The 23,323-nt window shown below is 41.6% G+C and overlaps 1 protein-coding gene across 2 annotated transcripts in view; it reads right to left on the minus strand.

Annotated features, from left to right (window-relative positions):
* Positions 1–6,831, minus strand: part of LOC121925521 (protein WWC3-like) — a 529,629-nt gene extending 522,798 nt beyond the window's left edge. Inside the window, exon 1 of one of the 2 annotated variants that reach the window (XM_042457755.1) lies at positions 6,227–6,831. In XM_042457755.1, coding sequence (XP_042313689.1) covers positions 6,227–6,546 — 320 coding nt within the window. In that variant the 5' untranslated portion in view covers positions 6,547–6,831. The remainder of the gene's footprint in view (positions 1–6,226) is intronic. The other variant, XM_042457754.1, reaches the window with a different exon arrangement.
* Positions 6,832–23,323: the final 16,492 nt, after the last annotated feature.

A 23,323-nucleotide genomic window follows, 5' to 3' on the forward strand; every position in this document is an offset into this window, starting at 1 on the left:
CTTCATAGAAACCACAGAAATATGTAAATTCTTAATCTATGTCTAAGGAAACTCCAGATTATCTTTCTCAAATACCAGTGGCTGGTGTCATATAGCATACTGCTCTGGGAGGTTTTAGGGATTTTCAAAAATAATTTGTGACACGGCAGTCTTTTGCTTGACATAAAAGCTTCCGCTGGTATACTATAGCCTTTGGGCACACCTAAAGAAGAGTGACTAAAATGGTGAAGGGTCTGGAAACCATGACCTATGAGGAACGACTTAAGGAACTGGTAATGTTCAGCCTGGAGAAGAGAAGGTTAAGAGGTGATATGATAGCCCTGTTTAAATATCTGAAAGGATGTCATATTGAGGAGGGAGCTAGCTTGTTTTCTGCTTCTCCAGAGACTAGGACCCAGAGCAATGGATGCAAGCTCCAGGAAAAGAGATTCCACCTCAACATTAGGAGGAACTTCCTGACAGCAAGGGCTGTTCGACAGTAGAACACACTCCTTTGGAGTGTAGTGGAATCTCCCTCCTTAGAGGTCTTTAAGCAGAGGCTGGATGGCCATCTGTCAGGTATGCTTTGATTGAGAGTTCCTGCATGGCAGGGGTTGGACTGGATGGCCCTTGCAGTCTCCTCCAACTCTATTATTCTATGATTCTAAAGTAACATGTTGAATCCTAGTGCTATATGCATTGAACTGAACCATGTACATGGAAGAATGGCTCACACAAGAACTGTTTTCAAAAATTAAAAGTATGAGAAGTTTGGCTAGTACACTTGTTCTACTGTTGTTTTTTTAAAACAGGAATTGCACACATTTTTACCGTTTTCATTAAACAAAGGCACAATTTAAACATTTCTGGGGCTTACTCGACATTCCACACATACTTCTGGCAAGGTAGTTCTGGCTGATAGTCAAGCTTTCCACTTATGAAAGCACAGTTCAGTATTAAAAAACACATATTCCTTCCTTCAGAGGACCGTAAAATACTTTAAAATGTTCTTGCTTGCTTCCTTGGAAATGCAGATAAGGGGTGTATGACCTGATACACCGCTACAACATTATTCACTTTCATAAGAATCAAGCAAACTGAAATTGTAATCTTGACAATGCTTCTGTTGATATGTAATATATACACTTCCTCATTGCTTATTTATACAGTACCATTCATACATATGACAGTTTTGAAGGGCTACACGAGTGCAATTTAGCTGCTGAAGATAGCAGTGAGGACAACTGCACTGGGATGCAACTGAGCTGGTGAAGAAGACATGCAGGAGGGATGGCATGCTGGGATTACTCTCATTCTCATCTAAATCACGCCAAATACCTGTTTGATAGAGCTGTGATTAGGAGAATAATGCAGCATATGAGATGGTAGAATTAATCCTCCCTTCATGTACCATTATGTTAGAATTCAAAGATATAGCTGTGTTAATCTGTAGAATCAGTATGTAGAGAAATCTAGTAGCACCTTTGAGACTAAGTGAAAGAAAAAAGTTGGCAGCATGAGCTTTCATAGATTTCTGAGAAAGTAGACTTAAGTCTACAAAAGCTCATGCTGCCAACTTCTTTCTTTCAGTTAGTCTCAAAGGTGCTACAATATCTTTCTACATACATTAGAGTGAGAATATGTGAATGAACAAGTGTATTTCCACTGGCAAGAGCCCAAGGAGATGATAATGCCAGCCCGACCTGCTGACTACTACTGTCACCAGATCCTACCCACCATTCTCTGGTACAATTGCCCACCTGTGTAAAAAAGCCAGAAACACAAAAGAGAAAGATGAGAGACGTTGAACCTTGGAAAGTTAAATATATTATTGCAGTTACAGATCCTAAACAACACTAGTGGCTGTGCCAAAGGCTTCACTTGAACAGAAACTTCTAAAGCAAAGGTATGAGGGAGAAGTAAGTGAGCTTGCATTATGAAAGTATCATAGGAGATATTTCCATAGTTCTTATGGAGATCTTGGAGTGGACAGGAAATACCTTCTTCTCCAAGGAGAAGCAACAAATGGAAAGGACAACAAAGAAGAGGAAGTATTTTAGCAACATTTGACAGACTTAAACTGATCAAGGTGTGTCAACAGACAGGGCATGGACAAGATTTTTGCCAAGAAGACACACACCTTTCTTTAACACTCCAGGGAGAAGCAACATGATCTGGAAGAGCAGGGAAGAGGAGAAATCAAAGAGAGTGCCAAGGCTTTATCTTTCAGCAAAGTAAATGGCGATGCTTCAATAGATTAAGTAAGGCAAACAAAAAGGGAGGGCTTGGGAACAATGATGAGAACAAAACTATCTTAAACACTGAGAAGTAGAGACAACACAGAAATTTAGCCAAGTAAAAACATTAAAAAAAAAGCAGTTGGGAATTAGAAATTGAGTAGAGAAAGAATCTCTGGAGTACAGATGCAGGTCATTAGCAAGCAGATGACTAAAAAGCATAAAATGTGCTGGTTATCGCACATGTTGTATACACAATGGGGAAGGGAAAATCTTTTCCTTGAAGAGGTCTACATTACCTTGATCAAATCCTGATGTAATCAGCAGTGAAAATGGCTAGAACCAAGAGTGGGTAGGATGAAAATCAGAACTGGATGGAGTTGCAAGTGTGATTACTGCCACATAAAACACAACATGTGAATTTTGGCATTCATCTGCATCCAAGTTGTGTTATGTTTCCTCCATTAACTTTATATGGGTGAATGAGTACAAAGGTGTTAATAATATCAGTAATAGAAAGCCAGGCTAGTAGGACAATGGATCTTAGTTAAAAAACAACAGCCAAGATGTCCAATCTAAAGGGTGTGGAGAACAACATTTGACCTGTGGGGCAGAGATTTCTCACCCCTGGTGTTGTGCAGGCCAAGAAGAAATTTCTGAGGGAGTTCAACACAGAGGGAAAAGCAGACAAAAACCTTCCCTGTATAGAACTATTTAGGAATCTTCAGGCAGGTAAGAAGACTGAGAGAGGCAGGGTCAGAGAGGGAGAGAGACTGTAAAAACAAGGCAACATAGGACAAAAATGTCAAGGGCTAAGAGTAGCATATGGTTGAAAGATACTGTACCACCAAAGGCCGTCTTAAATTTTCACTGTTGCTTGAAGTTTGTTATAGGTGAGTAGAACTGTGGCTTCTCGGCCCTGGTGTGCTCTTCTACATATCAAGAATTGGGACTGAAAAGGTAATGGTATACAGGACTAGTAGGCATTTTCCCAAAGGCTACTTACCATAGATGGCCTTGGGAAGACTATAAGACCTAAGGGGCATGTGAAATGGCAGGATAGCAAAAGAGGAAAGAAGTAAAAACCCTCTTCTTCACTTCTTTTCTTGGTTCAGGGTAAATAAAGGGTGGGATGGAGGAGGGTGGCAGGATAGGGGCAACAGAAATCACAAACACTTCTCCACTTTGATCAAAACCTGAAAGGGTTTGGGAAGTAGAATCCTTAACTGATGTTTTTTAACTGATGTTGTTTGTTAGTTGTTACTGGTTGTTGTTCCCCGCCTCAAGAGGCAGGTAAGAAATAAGTATTGTTGTTGTTTTGAAATACTGGACTGTCTTTTAATAACCCTGAAAGTTCACCACCAAAACACACTCAGGCAAGTTTCAACAGTATCACCACCCAGCGTGCGCATCAAAAGGAGGGCAGTGTAATTTGGCATATTTCTCACACTGATTGCAAAAATGCACTAATCTTCACAGCTCACTTTAAACCAGTCTTACTCTAGTATTGGCCTATATCTCTTGTCCTTGTCCTAAGGTCCACGAAAGCACATGGAAACAGTCTGCACAGCTCAGAGGAACCACAGCCTCATTCATGCTGCTTGTTTTCTTTATTGTGCTTTTAATGCTCAAGCACAATAGACACAAACAGGATGCAAGTTCTTTAATACAGAACCTATTTTTAAAAAAGTCCTTCTTCCTACAATAATTCACACATGACTTCTCAGTGTTAAAGCAAACTTCCCAACCATGACCATGAATGAAAATCTGAACGTGTGTTTTTATGGGATTAGTGTCAAAGACTGTAAAAATAAACACTGCATTATTTCACCCACGACAGTTTTCTAATCGTGGTGTTTTTACAAGTAATCATTTCTATATAGCTTTGCACGTGTAAAGCACCTTAATGCAATGTTCTCATTCCTCCTCACAACATTCCAGCGGCATATTTCTATTTCCAGTGTTTAGACATGGGAAACTGAACAATTATCACTCTTCCCAAGTCCACAGCCGAAATGCAGTTTAACTTGTCTCCCAGTTTCAAGTTCAATGCTACGTTCGCTCAGCCACGAAGGCTCTTCAGAGGGAAAGGCACACCGCTTTTCGACAACTGAAGTCAATCCATGAGGTTGACAGCTCCACAGAGAAGGCGTTCACAGTCGTTGTTGTTGTTTCATTATTACAACTACTAGGTAGGTTTCAATGCCACACTTAAACAATTAACAGCACAACTGCATGCATGCATGCTCACCATACAGGACATTCCTAGTTTCTAAAGGAACTGCTTTCAAACAATAAACACATAGAGAGCAGCCCAAGAAAGAAGTTTCCTTTCCAAAATGGGAACCATTCAGAATTTGAAAACGACAGGCTTTCTTACTCAGCAAGTATATACTTTATATACACAAAAGATATACATACATATTATTTATCTTATAATTTATATGTAGAACTTGGTGTACACACATCAGTGTACACACCACCAAAGATAATCATCTTCTTTTTGACCATCAGAGGAATTCTCTAATAATAAATAAAGCGCTGTAAAAACATGCACAAATAAGAAAAGTTAAGTCGCAGTTACTCCTTAACACAGGGCTAAAAAATTACATGTCTGATACTATAATTTAATGTATATCCCAATACGTTTTTTAAAGAAGGAAGGAAAACGCTACTACGTAAGTAAAACAGGAAGGACATTTAACTGGACAGCAGTTTTATATTTCTCTAAATCTGACCAAGTCTGTCTCTATACAGGAGAATCCGGGTCACACACAACACAACGCTAAGTTGTTGAGAGATGCCAGGAAACAAAGGCACCTCCTGCCAGAACAATCAGGTTTTTCCCCATCCCAAATATTAAATATTAAATATGGAAGTGGGGGGAACAGTGACGAAAATGAGTCAAAATCTGTTGCTACTACAAATACATTTAGAGTATGTTAAACATGCAAGGATGCTAAAAAATCTCAATGAACCGGGTTGCTATTCTGAACAAGCCACATTTATACACACACACACACACACACACATATAAAATACTATTGTTTTGACCACAACTCCAAACTGCATGGAACAAAAAGGAGTTGTGGCGTCTGGAACTGGTGGACATTCATCCTGTAAGAGGAAGCTTGTGAGCCAGTCTGGTGCAATGGTTTGTACGTTGGATTATATAACTCTGGAGAGCAGGGTTCGAATCCTGGCTCAGCCATGGAAACCCACTAGGTGGCCTTGGCCAAGTCACACTCTCTCAACCTCAGAGGATGGCCATGGGAAAACCCCTCTGAAGAAACCTGGCAAGAAACCCCCATCATAGGGTTGCCGTAAGTCCAGAATGACTTGAATGCCCACAACAACAACAACAACAACAACAACAAGAAGAGAAAGCTTAAGTGATGATAAGAGGTGCCTTTTGGAAGAGGCAAAGGTGCCTTGGCTTTGTGACAAGAAAAGCTCTCTGGCAGAGAGGCTCAATGTCTCACAAAACTACGCTTCCCAGAATCCCCTGGCACTGAGCCTAGACAGTGGCTCTCAAAGGGGGTTATTTCCGAAGGGTGTTTTTGGCCCAGAGACCCATCTAGATCAGTCATTCCCTAAATCTGGTCCGCCAGATGTTTTAGACTTCGCCTCCCATAATTCCTTACTGTTGGCCCAGATGGCTGGGGCTTCTGGGAGATGAAGTCCAAAAAGTCTCTTAAAGAGCACCGTTTGGGACCACTGACCTAGGCTTTTGACAAGGCCTCCCATCATATTTTCATAGGCAGCCTATGGGCTAAACCAGTGGCCCCCAAACTGTGCCCTTTAAGGGCTTTTGGACTTCATCTCCCAGAATCCCAGGCTATTGTCCGACATGGCAGAGGCTTCTGGGAGCTGGAGTCCGAAACCCCTGAAAGGTCAGAGCAGACGTCCGCTCCTAGAAGCCCTCATTGCGGGCCCAGAGCCCCGGGAAGCGCCGCCCAAAGCTAGTCCTGGGGAGGCAGCCTTGCTCCAATCCTGCCTGCCTGCCTCACCTGTCCCTGGGGTCGATCCAGGAGGTCTGGCGGGTGTTGTGGTCGATGTAGAAGACCCTTCCGTCGAAGTCGCGGGCCTCCTCCCAGCCGGAGGGCAAGGGCAGCTCCGAGCTCTCCCTGCCCCGAGGCCCGGCCCCGGAGGAGGCAGTGGAGGCGGCGGCGGCCGAGGAGGAGGCGGCGGAGGCGGCGGCGGCGGCGGAGGTGGCTGTCCCGGGCTCCCCTGCCCCCGCGGACGCCGCCTGGGCCTGGGGCTGCTGCTGGGGCTGCTGCTGGCGCTGCTGCTGCCTCCTGCGCCTCCGTCCGCCGCTGAGCCAAGGCATGGCGGCCTCCCCTCCGCTCCCACTGGCGGCAGGCCTCAGCCTCGGCGGGAAGCGCCGCTCCGGCTCCGGCTCCACCTCGCCCTCGGGACTAGAGAGCAGGAGGAGCAGCAGCAGGGGAAGCCCCGCGGCCTCGGCCCAAGCAGCCCCGACGCCGCCGACGCCACCGCCGCTGCGGGCATTCCCTCATCTTCCTCCCGCTCCCCAGCCGCCGCCTCCTCGCTCCTCCTCCTTCCTTCCTTCCCTCCAAGCCTTGCCTCAGCCAGGCCTACACACTATTCCCGCCCTTCCTCCCTCCCTCCTCTGTCAGCCTCGGAGCCTCTCCCCCGCGCCATCTTCTCTCTCTCTCTCGGGCCTCCCTCTCCGCCCGCCTCCTCCTTTTGAAGGAGGCTGGGTTCTTGGGAGGCGGAGAGGGAGAAAGAGACTCCAACAGCCCGGGAAAGGAGGAGGAGGGAGACTTCCGAGGAGATAGAAATACTACGTCGTTTGTGGAAGTGGGAAAGGGCGGGGATCGCCGAAAGGAGAGGGCCGAGAAGGGATGGCGGTGGGGGAGTGAGTGAGGCTTGTCCTCCTCAGCGCCAAAGAGGGGCTTCGAGGGAAATGGAGAGTGTGAGGAGAGGGGTCCCAACTGCAAAGGAAAGGCCTTCAGGGAAAATGGAGGACGCTTGCCAGATAAAAACACGAATATATCCATCCCTCAAGGAGAATGGAGGACATGGACCAAAACTCAGAAACACTGAGCAGATATGTCCCAACCGCAAAGGGACGACATGGAGGGCCTGCCAGGAGAAATACGAATAGAGTCTGAGGAGGAGATGTGTCCGAGGAAAGTGGGGGGATTTATCACATAAAAACACTAATTCAGGGGGAGGAGAGGTGTCCCAGTCGCAAAGGAGGGCCTTCAGGGAAAATGGAGGACATTCAGCAAAAGTTAAGGACACTACTACAGGGCGACCAGATATGTGACCCAACTGCAGAGGAGGACGAGACACCTTCATATGAAGGGGCTTCGAGGAAAATGGAAGTAGTTTATCAAATAGAAGTTGAAAATGCATGCTTCTTAGTGATGCTTAAACGAGAGAAGGCTGAAATGTAGGACATGTCCTGGAAAAGGAGGGCGCTTGGTCACCCTGCCTATGATGGAGCGTCTCCCAGAGTGGTTTTGCTTTCATAAAACAGCTTTGAGGAGTCGCCTAAAGGAATAGGGGGAGGCCTGAATCATTGTGAGCTAAGTAGCTTTTCCCCCCCTTTGAGGCTAACTATACAAAGGAGCCATATCCAGGGAAAGCAGTGATGGCCATCTGCTGTTCTTGGTGTGTGCCTTCGTTCTTTCTGCCTTATGGCGACCTTAAGGCAAATCTATCATGGGATTTTTGGGGCGAGATTTCTGCAGAGGAGGTTTGCTGTTGCCTTACTCTGAGGCTTAGAGGGTGCAATCTGCCCTAAAAACACTGAAGTCAACCAGTGGATTTCATGGCTGGGGTGAGATCTGACCCCTACTCTCCAGAATGGATGGTCATATAGCAAAGTACAATAACATCCAAACTCCACAACCTAGTGATAGCTGTATTGAGCCAATGAAGATATCACTGTTTACAGGTTTTGGATGTTATTATATTGTGCGAAAGAAGTGGTAGTGAATGTGGACTAAGGAGTTTATCACACAGAGGCAAATTACTTAAATCCCGTGCACAAAACAAGATTTAAAAGTCTGAAAAAAACCCACCAAAGCAGGTTGTTTTTCAGACATGTTTGTATAAAGGAGAAATAATGTGACGTTAACCTGAATGGAAAGTCGCAAAAACCCACTCCTTTTTACTTTCGGAAGTTCCTGAATTGAAAAAGGAGTGGGGTTTGGCTACTTTCTGTCAGGTTAATGTCGCATCATTTCTCTATCACATAAACATCTAAAAATCTACCCGCTTTTGCAGGTTTTGTCCACTTTTTGTTGAGGTTAACCCCTGGCATCATTTGAAAATCTACCCATTTTTTGGGTTTTTTCTAGTTTGAATTGGGTTTCTGCATGGGAAGTAAAGCACCACTATGACTGCTACGAGTCTATCCTACAGAACCCTGGGATTTTGTATTTTGGTGAGACATCGGAGGTCTCTGACAGATCTGGCTGAATACTTCACCAAACTACAAATCTCAGTATTCCAGTGGATAAAGCCGTAACTGTTAAAGTGGTATCAAGGTGCTTTAGTTCTGCAGTGTGGCAGGTCTCCAAGTCGTATGTAAATAGTTTCACAACTGGTTTCAGGCATGGTCTGGAGCCTTAAAGGTCCTGAGGCCAAAGCTTAAAAGAGATCTTCAAGAACAACCTTGATTAGTACATAATAAATGCTCATGAGATACCTGTTCCTCCACAAATCCTTACATTGCAGCTGCCTCTGTCTTTGCAACACTTGATCCTAAGCATATTTACTCAGAATTGAGTAAAAGTTACTCCCAAGTAAATGTATCAAGGATTGTAGAAAGGAGATTGGAAATTTACAGACTTGCCAAAACAGCTGCCTTCTTTACCTTTCCTGAAAAGCCCTTAAGCAATTGATTTTAGAAGATGATGGGTAGGCATGACTCTAAAAGTAGCAAAGCTGGGAATTATTTAAGGCCCCACTCCCAATACCTTTTCTCCCATCATCAGAGGACTGGGTTCCAGATTTTTTACCCTCTTTTCTTTCCGCAGTGTCCTCAGTAAAAGGATAGCATGGTGAAGAGTACATAATGTGACCACTATCTAATCACCTAGGATACTTTTAGAGGTCCAAAGAGGCTTGCTGTTAATTGTGCAAATGAAACACAGTCACACCTCCTTTTTTTAAAAAAATGTATAAATAGCAGTGCCTTGAAAACCCAAAACATCTTCAGGACTAAGGGAAGAAAACAAAGGGGAAATGTGACTCTTGCCCCGGCATAGTCCTGACAAATTTTTGTTCTGAAGAAAATGCTTTTTCATTTTGTTAACTTCTGGTGATGGTTCTGATCCTCCTAATGAGTTTCAAAAGTATGGACTTAGAGCAATCATTAACACCAGTGGCAAGGTCTAGTGAAATGCAATAGCAGCTTTGGAGAGACAATTTTTGTCATGAGTGTGACAAGGAAAGAATTAAACCCCACAATGGCTCTCAGAGCCAGAACGGTGTAGTGACCTGACTTTTGAGCTAGGAATCCCAGAGACCAGGGTTTGGATCTCCTCTCAGCCATGGAAACCCATTGGGTGACCTTTAGCAAGTCACTCACTCTCAGCCTTAGAAGAAGGCAATGGCAAACATCTTCTGAGCAAATCGTGCCAAGGAAGCTCTGATCACCATAAGCTGAAATTGACTTGAAGTCACATAGCAAGAAGGCATAGCCACCAGGCTCTTAATGCCAGGAAAGATCTGTATTAGATGTGTCTAATGGCCTTGCTCAATTAATAGCTTCAGATGTTCTTGGAGTGCAATTTCCAAAGCTAACAAAGGCATCAGAAACATTGAATGCTTTTAGCAGAGATGAGAAAAGTGTGGGCTAGGTTTGCCAGGTGAAATACAAGACAGGGTACCTCCTCAAATAATTCTGAATATTCTGTGATTTCTGGAAAAAATATTGTTTGGGTTTTGTCAGATTGCTGGGGGGGGGATATTTTACTTTATTTCTTTTTATTTATAAATTAATTTCTTATTCCATGATTTCTAGGTAATGTCACACAAGATGATGAATTCTCTTTTTTACACAACAAGCAAAGATACAGGAGCCATATCCTTTTTTTTTTAACTGGCAGCTCTGCAACTATGTTTACTCAGGAGACTTAGCTGCATCTCCACTGTAGAATTAATGCAGTTTGACACCGCTTTAACTGCCATAGCTCAGTGCTATCAAATTCTGGGATTTGTGAGATGTTTAGCCTTCTCTGTCAGAGAGCTCTGTTGCCAAAGCAAACTACAAATCCCAAGATTCCATAGGATGGAGCCATGACAAGTGGTATCAAACTGCATTGTTTCTTCAGTGCAGATTACTGATGGATTACTGACAATAGCTTTTCTTTTCTTTTCTTTTCTTTTCTTTTGGAAAATCCAGTCCTAATGATATTGTTGCATTGCTGCTATTCATGCTTAATGATACAAGATTGTTATTGATAGGATATTATTATTAACCTTTATTTATAAAGCGCTGTAAATTTACACAGGATAGTAGGGTCTTATCCCTCTTCAGACTTCCCCTTAACCAATTTTCTCCAACTATATCAGCCACAGGAAGGGGAATTATATTTATACTATATACAATTAATTTTCTAATAGTAAACAAGAATATGAAGATGTATCCATACTTTGTTTTACTTCCACCTATGAAAGTCAATGGCGCGGAACAGACAGCCCAAAAAGGGTGGCTTGCCGGTGCCTGGATTTCCGCCAGAGAGAAGCGAGGCTTCCTGCTGGCGGAAAAAGAACTCGCAAAAAGCGGGTTCTTTTTGCATCGTGCTTGTGACACTGCGCAAATGGCGCAACTCATGACATCACATGCATGACGCGACGTGCAGATGCTATGTGTCCATCATGTCATAATGGAGTCGCCTGTGTGGTCAGGGCGCCGCCATTTTGATGCCGCCAGTACGTACTAGAGTTAGGGAGCATCTGCATGGTGTGTGCTCCCTAACTCTAGCACGGCTGCTGCCATGCCACATTTTGCCCATCTGTAATGGGCCTATGTAAACCTGACAGAAATGGAATCAAGTGGGCTATTTCTTCAGAGCACAGTATCACTTTAGACGATACTTTTACCTATTATTAAATTTGTGTACACAAGGGATGCCATTTTCTAGCTGTTAAGCAAAATGCTACAGTACTATGAAAATTGCTTAATTAAAAGGCCATGGTTGAAACACCAACCCACTAATGAGATTAAACTAATTACAGTCATCCCTCCATATTTGCGGCTTTGATTATTCACAGATTTCATTAACATGTTCTCTCTAGGACTGTCTAGGTCCTCCAGTGCAACTCTGTGGTCAACTTTAACTAAAAGTTGCACTGAAAGGCCATTTGTAGCTACTCCAGTGCCATTCTATGGTCAGTGTATGTTGGACACTGACCACAGAGTTGCACTGAAGGACCTAGAGATTCCTAGAGGGGTGTCCTCTCAGGTAAAAACAGTGGTTTTTCCATATTCACGGGGGTCTTGTTCCCCTAACCCTAGCGAATATGGAGGGACAACTGTATTGCCTTTTGAAGATACCAGAAAGGAATCATATTGATTTCCATTGTACAGCCATCCTATTGGCTATCTGTGAATAACAGTGAGCTATATTATCCATCTCCCTAACAGCCTTTGATTTTTCTTATCCTCATGATTTTTTCTAATCTTTATGATACTTGAGAAACCTCAGCTTCTGGGATCTGGAGAAGAACAAAGAAGAAATTACAATGCAGACTAACTAGTTGACTTAAGGACAAGTGAACTGTAACTTAAAATTATAAAGTTAATTCCTGCTCTTTCACAAAGGTATGTGCGGAACACTCAAATAAGTAGAACACTTTATGCCCTCCTGGTAAGTTTACATAGAACTGGCTGCTATCTTATTTTGGCTGTAGAAACTAATGAAAATTCTTCCATCATCTGTGTTGTTCTTTGAGCTGTTTAATAAGGAACTCTGTTTAAAGCCCTCCTGATCAAATTCTTGAGACTGTTGGCAAAAACATTTCTTCCAACTGGCGTGAGGTGCAACCCATCCATTGCCAGAAGCCCCCCTCATTGAACCACAGCCCATGATCGAAGAATCCAAATTGTTCTCGGTGGCACCATTTGCGGAGCCAGTTGTTCACATCCGTTATTTTCCTCTCCCTTCCTGGACCGTGCCCTTCGACTGGCAGAAGAGACAAGATGACAACTTGTGCATCCATTTCTTTCAGCTTCCTACCAAGAGCCTCATAATCCCTTCTGATGTTCTGAAGGCTGTGTCTTGCAGTATCATTGGTTCCCACATGGACCAAAAGGAAGGGTTATTGGTCAGTAGGCTTGACCAGTCTTGTCAGCCTCTCTGTCACATCACAGATCTTTGCCCCCAGGGAGACAGCACAGCTCTTGAGACATTTTGTCCGGCCTACGAATCACAGCTTCTGTATCCCTCAGCAAGGAGTCCCCCACTACGACCAGCTCTATGATTTTATGATTCTAAGTTGAGTCTCAAATCTGGGAACCAACCTTCATAGGAAAAAAAGGAGGTGATAGTGAGGGGCTGAATTTAACTAACTAGAAAACCTATAAGACACACACAAAGTTAAGTTTGAAAAATTTCAGAATGGAGCAGCAATCATGCTAGGCAATAGCTTGAGGTTAAAGGATCCTTCTAAAGCTATTCAAAGGCTTTAGAAGTCTTCTCTGATGTGCGCTGTGTAACGGCTGCTGGGTAGACCTCAACCCCCCACCTCAAGCCCATTGCCTAACACATTTGCTGTTTCTATTCTGGATAAAGTTATACCACCAAGTTGGTTGCTAAAAATATGCAAGTCTTGAGTCTAGTCAGTGCATCATTTATTGCCGAGTCAAGTTAGAGTTCAGTCATTGAAGCAACTTGAGTCTGAGTCAGTCGATTCAGGTTCTACATCACTATCTCAGAGCAACACAGAAAAGCAATGTTTGGAGTCATCACCAGGCATCAACTCAGAGAAAAGGGAAAATCAAAGCACATGTACTCTAAAATAATGCCTTCAAAGCAGAATATAAAAAGTAGGGGACAATAATAGCCTCAGACCAACATAGAAAATACTTTCTTCTTTTTTTAAAAAAAATTCACAACAAGCAGCAAATCATACCAGAAGAGGAGGCTGAAGCAAATTCAATTCAGAGATCATGGCTTCAAGCAATGTGTGGGAAGAGTAAGAGATTTCACAGCAAGGCAATTTGAACCTACATTTTCAGAAAGGAAATCACTGCAGGGAAAAGGCAAATTGCTGGTAAGGGCTGTCAAAAAATTGGAAAGAGATTGCATAGAGGTGGGCACATTTTTCAGGCTGAGATTTGAAATGCAATTTGAGGAATGTCTTGGGAGATACTTGGGAGTAGCCAGGAATGAAAAGCAAAGCTTTATGATATCAAGGAGATATCATAATCACCTTTTTGCAAGTTAATAGAGCATTGTCCAAATCAACTCTTTGCTCATCTACTTAAAAGCAGAAGAGATCATATGTGTGTTTAATCTGAACATATATATCTTGCTGTTGGGTAATTCCTGACACTATCATCACTGTACAACTGACCTTGAGCTTATTGTGTGCATAGTCATTATGATTTTATTTTCTCAACATGTGTTCACAAAATTATCTTGATTTGCATTATTTGAAAAGGAAGGTTTCCTAACAGAAAATAGAACTGGGGGGAAAGTATATTTTCATGGCTTTCTTGCTTTATCAGTGTAACTGAATTGTAAAGAAACATTACAGTGGTACCCCGGGATACGAAATACCCAGGTTACGAAATTTCCGGGATACGAAAAAATCCCATAGGAAATAATTGTTCCGGGTTACGAATGTTTTTTCGGGTTACGAAAAAATTTTTGGTGCTTTTTTCGGCTTTTTCGCACGAAATCGCAGCTTTTCCCCATTAGCGCCTATGGCATTTCGGCTTGCGAATGCTTTTCGGGTTACGAAAGCGGCGGCGGAACGAATTAATTTCGTAACCCGAGGGAGCACTGTACTTCACTAATAGATAATATTTGCTATGAAAATAACTTGAATTTATAAGAATCTCTCTTAAACATTCCCTCCACCCCAATAATTCTTAACATTAATTACAGTAACAGAAACATCTGCATCTCTAATGAATGAATCAAGACAATTTAAGTTTCCATGTACTATCCATTCTTCTAAGAATTGCTTATGATATGCTGGTATTCAGACAACAGATTTTCAGGCCCTGTTTCATTCCTATGGTATAAAGAATGTATGTTTTAAATCACATATTATTGAAGGCTAAATCTTGTCATAACATGTCAAGTCACAACATTGCAAAATCTGTTTATTCAGATTCCTAAAACATAACAAAACAAATCTTGCATGTGGATGAACCAGTCTAGTCAGTAAACTTCTGCCGCAGTTCTTCAGGAACGAGGGAGTGTAGGAGTATGGCATTTGTACATTTCTGTTTCTTGTTTCCCCTCCTCCATCTCACACCATTACAAAGAAAATCCTCTGTTTTTCCAAGTGTAGGCTTCCCTTTCATATTTCTTACTTGAATGCAACAAATAGGTCTTGAGAAGGGAACTGTTTCACTGAGCAACATGTGTCTACCCAAATTTTCTCTTTGACAGCTAACATATATGACCTTGCACAAAATGCTGCAATGACAAATGCTTCTGTTCCAGACTGCAGCCCATTCATGGCCACAATTCCTGTATTTTGACAAGTATTTGGGTTTCTTCAAGCCTAGTAATACCTCCCTCTTGTACATCCGTGGTGAATAGTTGGTTACATAAGAACCAGCTCTTCATACCCTCCAACTGTCCCAATTTGGCAGGAACAGTACTGATTAATCCTCTGTTGTCCTACCTTTTCCAGCTGTTTTTAAAATGTCTCAGTTTCTCTCTCCTCTTCCCACTTTCCCTCTTCATCCTTTGCTTATTTCAGTTGCTGCCAACTGAGTTCAAAATGCCAAAATACTGTCATTTGCATTCAGTTAACTCGGCTGAGAAGAAGACAGGATGGGGCAGTATCTTGCCATTCCTAGTTGGCTCAGGCAAAAGCAAACTGCTGCTGCCTCTCCTATCTTTTCTTTTTCATTAACAATGGCCCAGTATACACCACCAGGAAGCAGTGCCCTGGCAGTGATAGTAGGGCTCAGGACTATTGAGTATCACCACCCACATGGGGGGGGGGCGTGTTGATGACGTGTGGGCATCTAAGCGCCCACACGTCTCTTCCAGGAAGTGGCATCATAAGGACTGTGACGCAGCTCTTACGACGTAGCAAAAAGGAGCCACTCTAGGCAGCTCCCTTTTTGCTGCACAGGGGTGCCTCACCATTTGGTTGCTGCGGCAATGAGGGGCGGCATTTCAATGCCCTAATGTTTGGCTTCTTGACAACACTTTGATGTAGCCTAGTCACACATGTCCTAGTTTTCATCTATAAAATTTTGGAGGGTATGGCTCTTGGGGGGCTGAGTTCACAATCTGTATTCATGAAGTAAATGAGAGATTGAAAAAAATGGGAGGAGGACTTTCTGGAAGTAATGCCAAAGGTGTATTAAAGAGGTAAACATAAATTTGACAATAATTTAAGTGCATAAAGCCTGCCCATTAGAGCCCTGTATGGACATCTCTTCAGTTTAAAAATTATTGAAGATACATAAATTGGATTTGATTCATTTAATGTAAACTTGACTACACTCAATCTTATCTCCAGGCACCATATTTCTTTAGTTTTAGAAATGTGTTGATATCTAATTCTAGCTGTTTTTGAAATCATATAACATTAAATGTTTATAAAGGTTGTAAGAATCATGGGCAGATTTCAGACTGGTAAATTAAGAAATTATTCAATATGTCTACAGAATGCCTTTTAGTCCAGTCAAAACAGGAGAGTCTTTGTTTCTTCTTACATGCTCTACAAGTACCACCCAGTGGCCATGAAGGCCCATTACATGCTACTTCTCTCCACATTTTTCCACCCTAGGAATCATAATAAATTCATTATGCAAGATTTCGAAGTATTTCCTAGCTAATCTCAAGTGGTTCTGTTTTTTTAAAAAGAAGCAACAGGCATTTAAATGTCACAGCTCATTTATGGTGCTGTCACAAAATTCATGAAATCTAAAACAGCCATATATAATTCTAAATGTTCATAAAGGCCTTCCCTACAAGTGTTAAAAATAGGACATCTTCAGGAGTCTATTACATGGGTTTTTCATTACAATTGTGTTTGTACAATGTGTATTTAATTAAAAGCTGACACAGCTTAGCATTTTAAAGGATTTCTCTAATGCTTTCCCTATCACATTCAGAAGCACTGTTGCATGTGAATATCACAAAGGCCACATAGTACACTTGGCCCTCTGTATCCATGAATTCTGCATCCATAGCTTGAAATTTAAAAAAAAAAACCAAAAAGCAAACCTTGATTTTTCCATTTTATATAAGGGACACTATTTTACTATGCAATTGAATATAATAGGACTTGAGTGTTCACATGTTTTGGTATCCACAGGAGGTCCTGGAACCAAACCCCAGGGCCCACCTTAACACCATACTAGATTTTTGCCTGACATGTAACTAATGAGAATACCCTAAACAACTGGAGTGTCTAACTCCCCCATCTACCCACACTGCAATCTTGTCTGGGCTCCTCTAGCAGCTACTTAAAAGATAAATCGGCAGATGCAAATCAAAAGATGGATTTAACATAATGGGTAATGCTGCCATCACGTCTGTTGTCATAGAGCACAGGTGAATGGAGGTATATGTATAGAGCCAGAGAACCAGTGTGGTATGGTGATCTAAGCATGGGACTAGGACCCTTGGAAACCAATCCCCACAGGGCTGTGGAAACCCCCTGGGTGACCTTGTGCAAGTCACACTCTCTCAGCCTTAGAGGAGAGCAGAGACACACACACCCCAAACAAATTCTGCCAAGAAAACACTTAGGGTCACCATAATTCAGAAATTACATTAAGGCACACAACAACAACAGCAACAATAAATATAGGGCCAAGATCAAAGGATGGCAAAACTAGAAAGAACCCATTAAATATAATACGCAAATGAATAATTCTTTTACAAATAACTTTATTTGCTGCAGCCAACATACAAATAAAGTATATTACATAAGACAATGAATATTCATAACTGTTGAATTTTTAAGGCACTAACCATCTTATTCATCTAATTCAGGTAGTATTTTATGAGAAAGATGATGCTGTGGGCTACTTTTTCAGAGGTGTTTTTCATTTGTTACATGCTTCCTTTGGCTGGGAGGTAGCTTCTCTTCTACATGGGTATAATTCTAATTGGTCTCATTAGACTTCTCTGAATGATTATACAAAGTCCACTTATGATCAATAGGATACCTGACAGAAATCCTAAATAAATAGCACCTCCATTTCTTTGTTCAATTGGCCTTGAGGGCAGGTTGAAAGAATCAGGAAAAGGGATACTTTGGTTTGTTGAGACTGAATACACATTCCAGCTCACAGGTACAAGGACACAGATGCCAGCGAGCATGCAAAAGAGTCCTCCAAGTATGAACAAGCATCTAATTTTCATGGAGCTATGTCTATGACAAAAAATGTTCCATGGAGTTAGGTATGAAAAGCTTAACCCGAAAAATGCGAGAAAGGAGGCAATAAGCATCAGAATCTGGCAAGCCTTCATTTCAACAGGGAAAAATTGTTCATAAAAGTAAAATGCATGACAACAGCGTATGCGATACTCATCAAACCCTTTTAAATTAGGAGGAAAGCAGATCTTCCATATCCCCACATGAACAATACCAGCAGTATATGTGCTGGTTTTTTCAACCAGCCACAACTTCCAGTCTGTGTGCTTCATTGTCACCAGCGTTAGGAGGCAGCCTGCACATCCTGTTGAAAATCCCACCAGCTGCAAAGTATAAATAGTCTCAGGTGACATTCGTGACTGTGGCTCAAACAACTTCACCCAAAAGACGAAGAATGCTGAAAAACAATTGATCGATAATAATAACTGATATAATACTTTATTATATTATTCCTAGCTAACAGCTTCCTTATCAACAGCAGTGAAATAATTTGCTTCTTGTATTAATTTGTATATATTAAATGTATTAGTAGAACTTAGTACTAACAGATTATTGCAAAGAAAGTTTGTTCTATAAATCTATGCTCTGCTGGTTTAATCGCTGCTACATTGTGGGATTTTGTTTTGTTTGTTTGTTTTATTGGATTTTATAATTTACATTTCTCTTGCCTGGAGAATTAGTCTTGTTGGGTGATTAGATAAATGGAACACAACATAAATAAATACTGCAGAATTATGAAAGTCTTGATGCTAATGATTTTCACATTTTAGCTCCTTCTTTTAGCACAGTTTTAGACTGACAACTGCTTCTTTTTAGCAGTTTATTTTAGGACTGTTTCAGACAGAAAACTTGCTGCTGCAGACGGCAGCAACATTTCTAATTTCTGTCACTTTTCCATAAGTTTTCATACTACGTAACTATGTCCTAAATGACTCGTAACTTTGCCTACTTCTGTCAGGAACTGCTGGAGTTAGAACCAGAAATCTTAAGTGTTGTGTCCAACTACTTATGACAGTAATCTGTCAGAATCATCACCTTTCTGGCAGTGATTTTGCACTCTGGATTGAAGCTGGGCATCCAGCCTGCCCTTTGAGCCTTCCTGGACAGGAAAGATTAAAGGCTTCCTGTTTGAGCTGGGAATTGGCTTTCTTCAGGAATTTGCTTCCCAATGTGTAAACACACAGGAATGCACCCCCTCAGTTATGCTCCACATGCAGGTCACACTCCAAAGTGTGGATGGGATAGTCTGATGGGGGAGGGTTAATCCAAGAGTGTTCCCAACATGTAGTCAGAAACCCGAACTGATCAAAACTCCTGTCTCTGTTTCAAAACGCTGCATATAATGAAGGTACTTCTTTCACTGACTTGGGACACATCACACTAAACGGTTATAGCACTATTATTTTATTTTAATTGCTACAGCTGCCCTCTGTGGAATTCTGGAATTTGTCAAGAAATCAGAAGAACACTAGGGTTGGGAAGAGCAGCTATGAAATAAGTAGGCAATATCCTAAAGCGTAAAGGTAGAAGTTAGAATTGTGCAAGTCAGTCTATTCCCCTTTATCATGTGCGGATGTGAAAGCTGGACAGTGAAAAAAAAGCCAACAAAAAGAAAACTCATTTGAGATGTGGTTTTCAAAGAAGACAAGCAAATGGGTTCTAGAATAGATCAAGCCTGAACTCTCTGGAAGCCAGAATGATTAAATTGAGGCTGTCATACTTTGGCCACATCATGAGAAGGCATGACTTATTAGAAAAGAAAATGATGCTGGGGAAGGTGAAGGGAAGCAGAAAGAGAAGAAGGCCGCATGGTTGGACTTAGTCAGAGAGGCCATGGGCCTGGGCCTGAAGAACCTCAGCAAAGAGGTAAGAGAATAAAGGGGCTTGGAGATGTCTCATCCACAAGGTCGCCATATGTCAGAGAACAGTCAACAGTAACAGCAGCAGCAACAACAACAAATTTAGTGAGGCTTAAGAGCTCTTTGGCTGAAAAATGTAAATACCCTTCTACCATAGCAATCAAGGTGAAATAACAGTGCTATTAACAGTATAGTGTGAAATTGTCCTTAGTCACTTGTTCCATAGCAGAGGAATGTTCAAAGTGCATGGTTTCTTTGAGGGGGCACAACTATCCCCACAGATTCTTCCAGGCTCCTTCACACATTTAGAAGTGAATGCCTCAAGAAGGCTCTTATGTTAATCTTCCTGGTTTTGACCTGACATGACCCAGCACTAGTTTTCCCCACCACTATTGCCAATGACATGTAGTACAGGCAGGACGATACACATTATTGTGACATGATAAGAACATGATAAGTTATGCTAAAAATCATAGATACGTATTAATGGAACATAACAACATGTTTTATCCAGAGTCAGAACATTGGTTGGTCCAGTTGATTAGCAATGTTTCCCAAGAAAGTCAAACAGAAGGTCTGCTCAGCTTTAGCTGAGGAGGTCAGAGACTAAATTTGAGACCTCTTCTCATGGAGCCATAGGCTTTTTCTAAAGGGATGAACCTGCCATGTTTAGTAGTGAGCATAATCTGTATTCAACTGACCTACTGTGCCAATTTTATCTGGGCGCAGCATACAGTGGCCAGAATCCTGTTAGTGGTATATGTGTATGTCTTGTTTTGAATGAGGTGTAAGGGACAATTCTCTAGCCAGGGGTGGACAAAGTGCAGGCTGTGGGACATGTGTGAGCTCAGAGGGCCACTTTTGTGGCCCCCAGGGCAGCCAGGAGTGCCTATATGGTTGATATTTCTTCACTCTCCTTTTAGTATGTTGTCAGGGATCCCAAACCGTTTGCTGCCTCCCTGACATCAGTAATGCTAGTAATAGGACTCAGGATCCGAACTGGAGCAACAAGTGAAATGGATGGAACAAATGGTGGTAGAAATTACCATTTGTATCAATTCCTGAGGAGTTCAGAGGCAATGGTAGACAAGAGGGTCAACAAATTGCTGTACAGTAACTGAAAGTTTAGGAAAATGACATTAGGAAAGTGACATTTTCTCAGTTTCAGAGGAAGGAAAAGGCAAATCCCCCTGATGAAATCTTGCCAAGAAAACCCCATGATAGGCTTTCATTAGGGTTGCCATAAATTGAAAATAATTTGAAAATACACAACAATGTATCTATGGCCCTGTTTTGGGCCATATTAAAAATAGCAATCTCCATATTGAGCCATATTGAAATTAGCTTGAAAATTACTTCCCAAAGAGCATTCTCAACAACGGCTCCGAGACTTTGGAATAATCTTCCTGAGGAGATCCGTTTGACGGCTTCATTAGAACCATTTAGAAAAGCATTTAAAACCAAGCTTTTTGGTCAAGCATACCCCCCTGATATGAATACCCCCTGGATATGAATGATATGCTCTTGTCTATGTATGACCCCGCCTTGCTTGTGATGTTATTGTTATTGTCTGACGTTGGTATTTTATTGTTTTAGCAGTTTTTAATTGATTTTTGAGATCACTGGGAGAGGCGGGGAAACATAAATAAAAATATTATATTATATAAGGAGTCATGTTACAATATAGGATTGGGGAGTCTAAATATCAAAATTAACCCATGGAGTACAACTAAGTTTTGCTTCCTTCTAGGAAGCAGTTATAAAATATGGTTTGTGATTCGGTTTAAATCACATAATGCTTCTGAGTTCTGTGTCTAGATGAAAATGTCAAAGAAGGACGACTGGAAAATGTTAGCATACGCTATCACCCCTCCAGCTGGCTATGGGGTTTTCATAATTATTATTTAGAGTTGACCAAGGAAGCTAAAATGCATCAGTGTCAGGGTCACCTGACCTCACTTGGCCAAGGGCATGCCTACATAAGAAGAGCAAGAAACTAGCACCACGGATTATGCTGAATATGACACTTTGCTCCTACTTGCCTATTTTTCATTTCCCATGGGACAAAAGGAAGACATTTATCGAATTGACAGAGACCATACCCTGTTTTCCTCTTTGAATTATCTGTCTGGAGATGGACCTTCCCTGTAGGCTCCCAGGCAGATCTGGAGCCAGCAGCTCAGCTCCATCTCACAGCAGGGATGATTTTCACCACTACACCTCCTTCCCCCTGTTGTCCCAGGTCCAAAGATCCTTTTGCTTTTGTTGCAGCACTACATCCTCCTCCACTATCTGCTCTTCTGCTGCCCCTTTCTCTTGACCCTCTGTTAGACAAAACCATACCATTTGCCATTCAGCTTCTCTTCTGTCTTCATTCACAAAATGCTTTGTACTACCACGATTCTTATATAGAATTATCAGATGAAATCTTGCAGTACATTTATCTGCAAATATATATATATATATTGCATTTTTAAAAGAAGAAATAATATTTAATCATATCTGTTTCAAGTAACCACTGTATAAGTGGTTCATAATAGAAAGAATATATTCTGGTCTCTGATATATTGTATAAGTTGTTAGTGAAGATACTTGACTAATGAGCTACAACTTCTCTATGAATTGCCAGCTGTAAGTTATTAATTTTTATAAACAACCTTTTACAGTTCTTGAAAACTATTGTTAAATATGTCCAAATATAATTTATTGACGCTGTATAGCTTTTCAAAAATCTTTTAACAAACTTCCTCACCCAATGTTTCTCAATAAACTTAGTAACATGATAAGAACACAGGTTTTCTTATGGTAGAAGATAAGAAGCATACAGCTGTGTTCTTGTGGGAAAAATATGTATGGGAGCCATGTTGTTATAAGAAAGGATTTTTTATTTGTTCAGCTGATGAATTTTGGGTGTAAACCCTTCTTCACAAACTGTACAATTGTAAAGGAATATACATTTATTCCTTTACAATTTTACAGCTCATGAAGAAGAGCTTACACCTTCTTGTTAAACAGACTTTCTTACAACAACACAGCTTAATACACATTTCCCTCCTCAAGAACACTGGAGATACCTCTTATCTTGTAGCATCCCATGGTGTTTTTTCCCTTCCAACTCTCCCTCCCATGTCTTCTTATGGGTCAACAAGAAATGAGTGGCAGGAATATCGGGCAGGTTGTGTTTTCACTGGAGGAAAAGTACTGGCAGTGATACTATTATTAGTGATACAGTGGCTGTGAAGAGTGTTGTGGCCAAATGTGCAAAAGACACCTCATTATTCAGGCTGATGAAAAGAGATGAAAAGATGGCAATTTTATCCCATCCCTCTTTTTCTGTCTCTGTTATTTTCTTTCCCATTTGTGTTAGCAATGTTACTCAACAAAACCGATTACCTGTCTCTAATGTAGTTGCTACTGTGGCTCAGGCTGCCTCTTCCTCTGGGACACTTTTTAAGGAGAAGAGCCAAAGATAAGAAGCCAGTTACCTGATCTAAAAACCTCTAGAAGCAAGAACAAGTAAGTTTCAACATGCAGAAAGTTTAAGCATTCATGGCAAAAATATTAGAGTAAATAAAGCAATGCCATGTGTCTCTCCACTTTTGTTAGAAAACAAGACAATTATCTAAGAGGGACCAGTCATGTCACACCCATATATCCCACTGTCTCTTTGGCAGTTACATA

The sequence above is a fragment of the Sceloporus undulatus genome, chromosome 3 (assembly GCF_019175285.1).
Source record: "Sceloporus undulatus isolate JIND9_A2432 ecotype Alabama chromosome 3, SceUnd_v1.1, whole genome shotgun sequence".
Lineage (NCBI taxonomy): Eukaryota > Metazoa > Chordata > Lepidosauria > Squamata > Phrynosomatidae > Sceloporus > Sceloporus undulatus.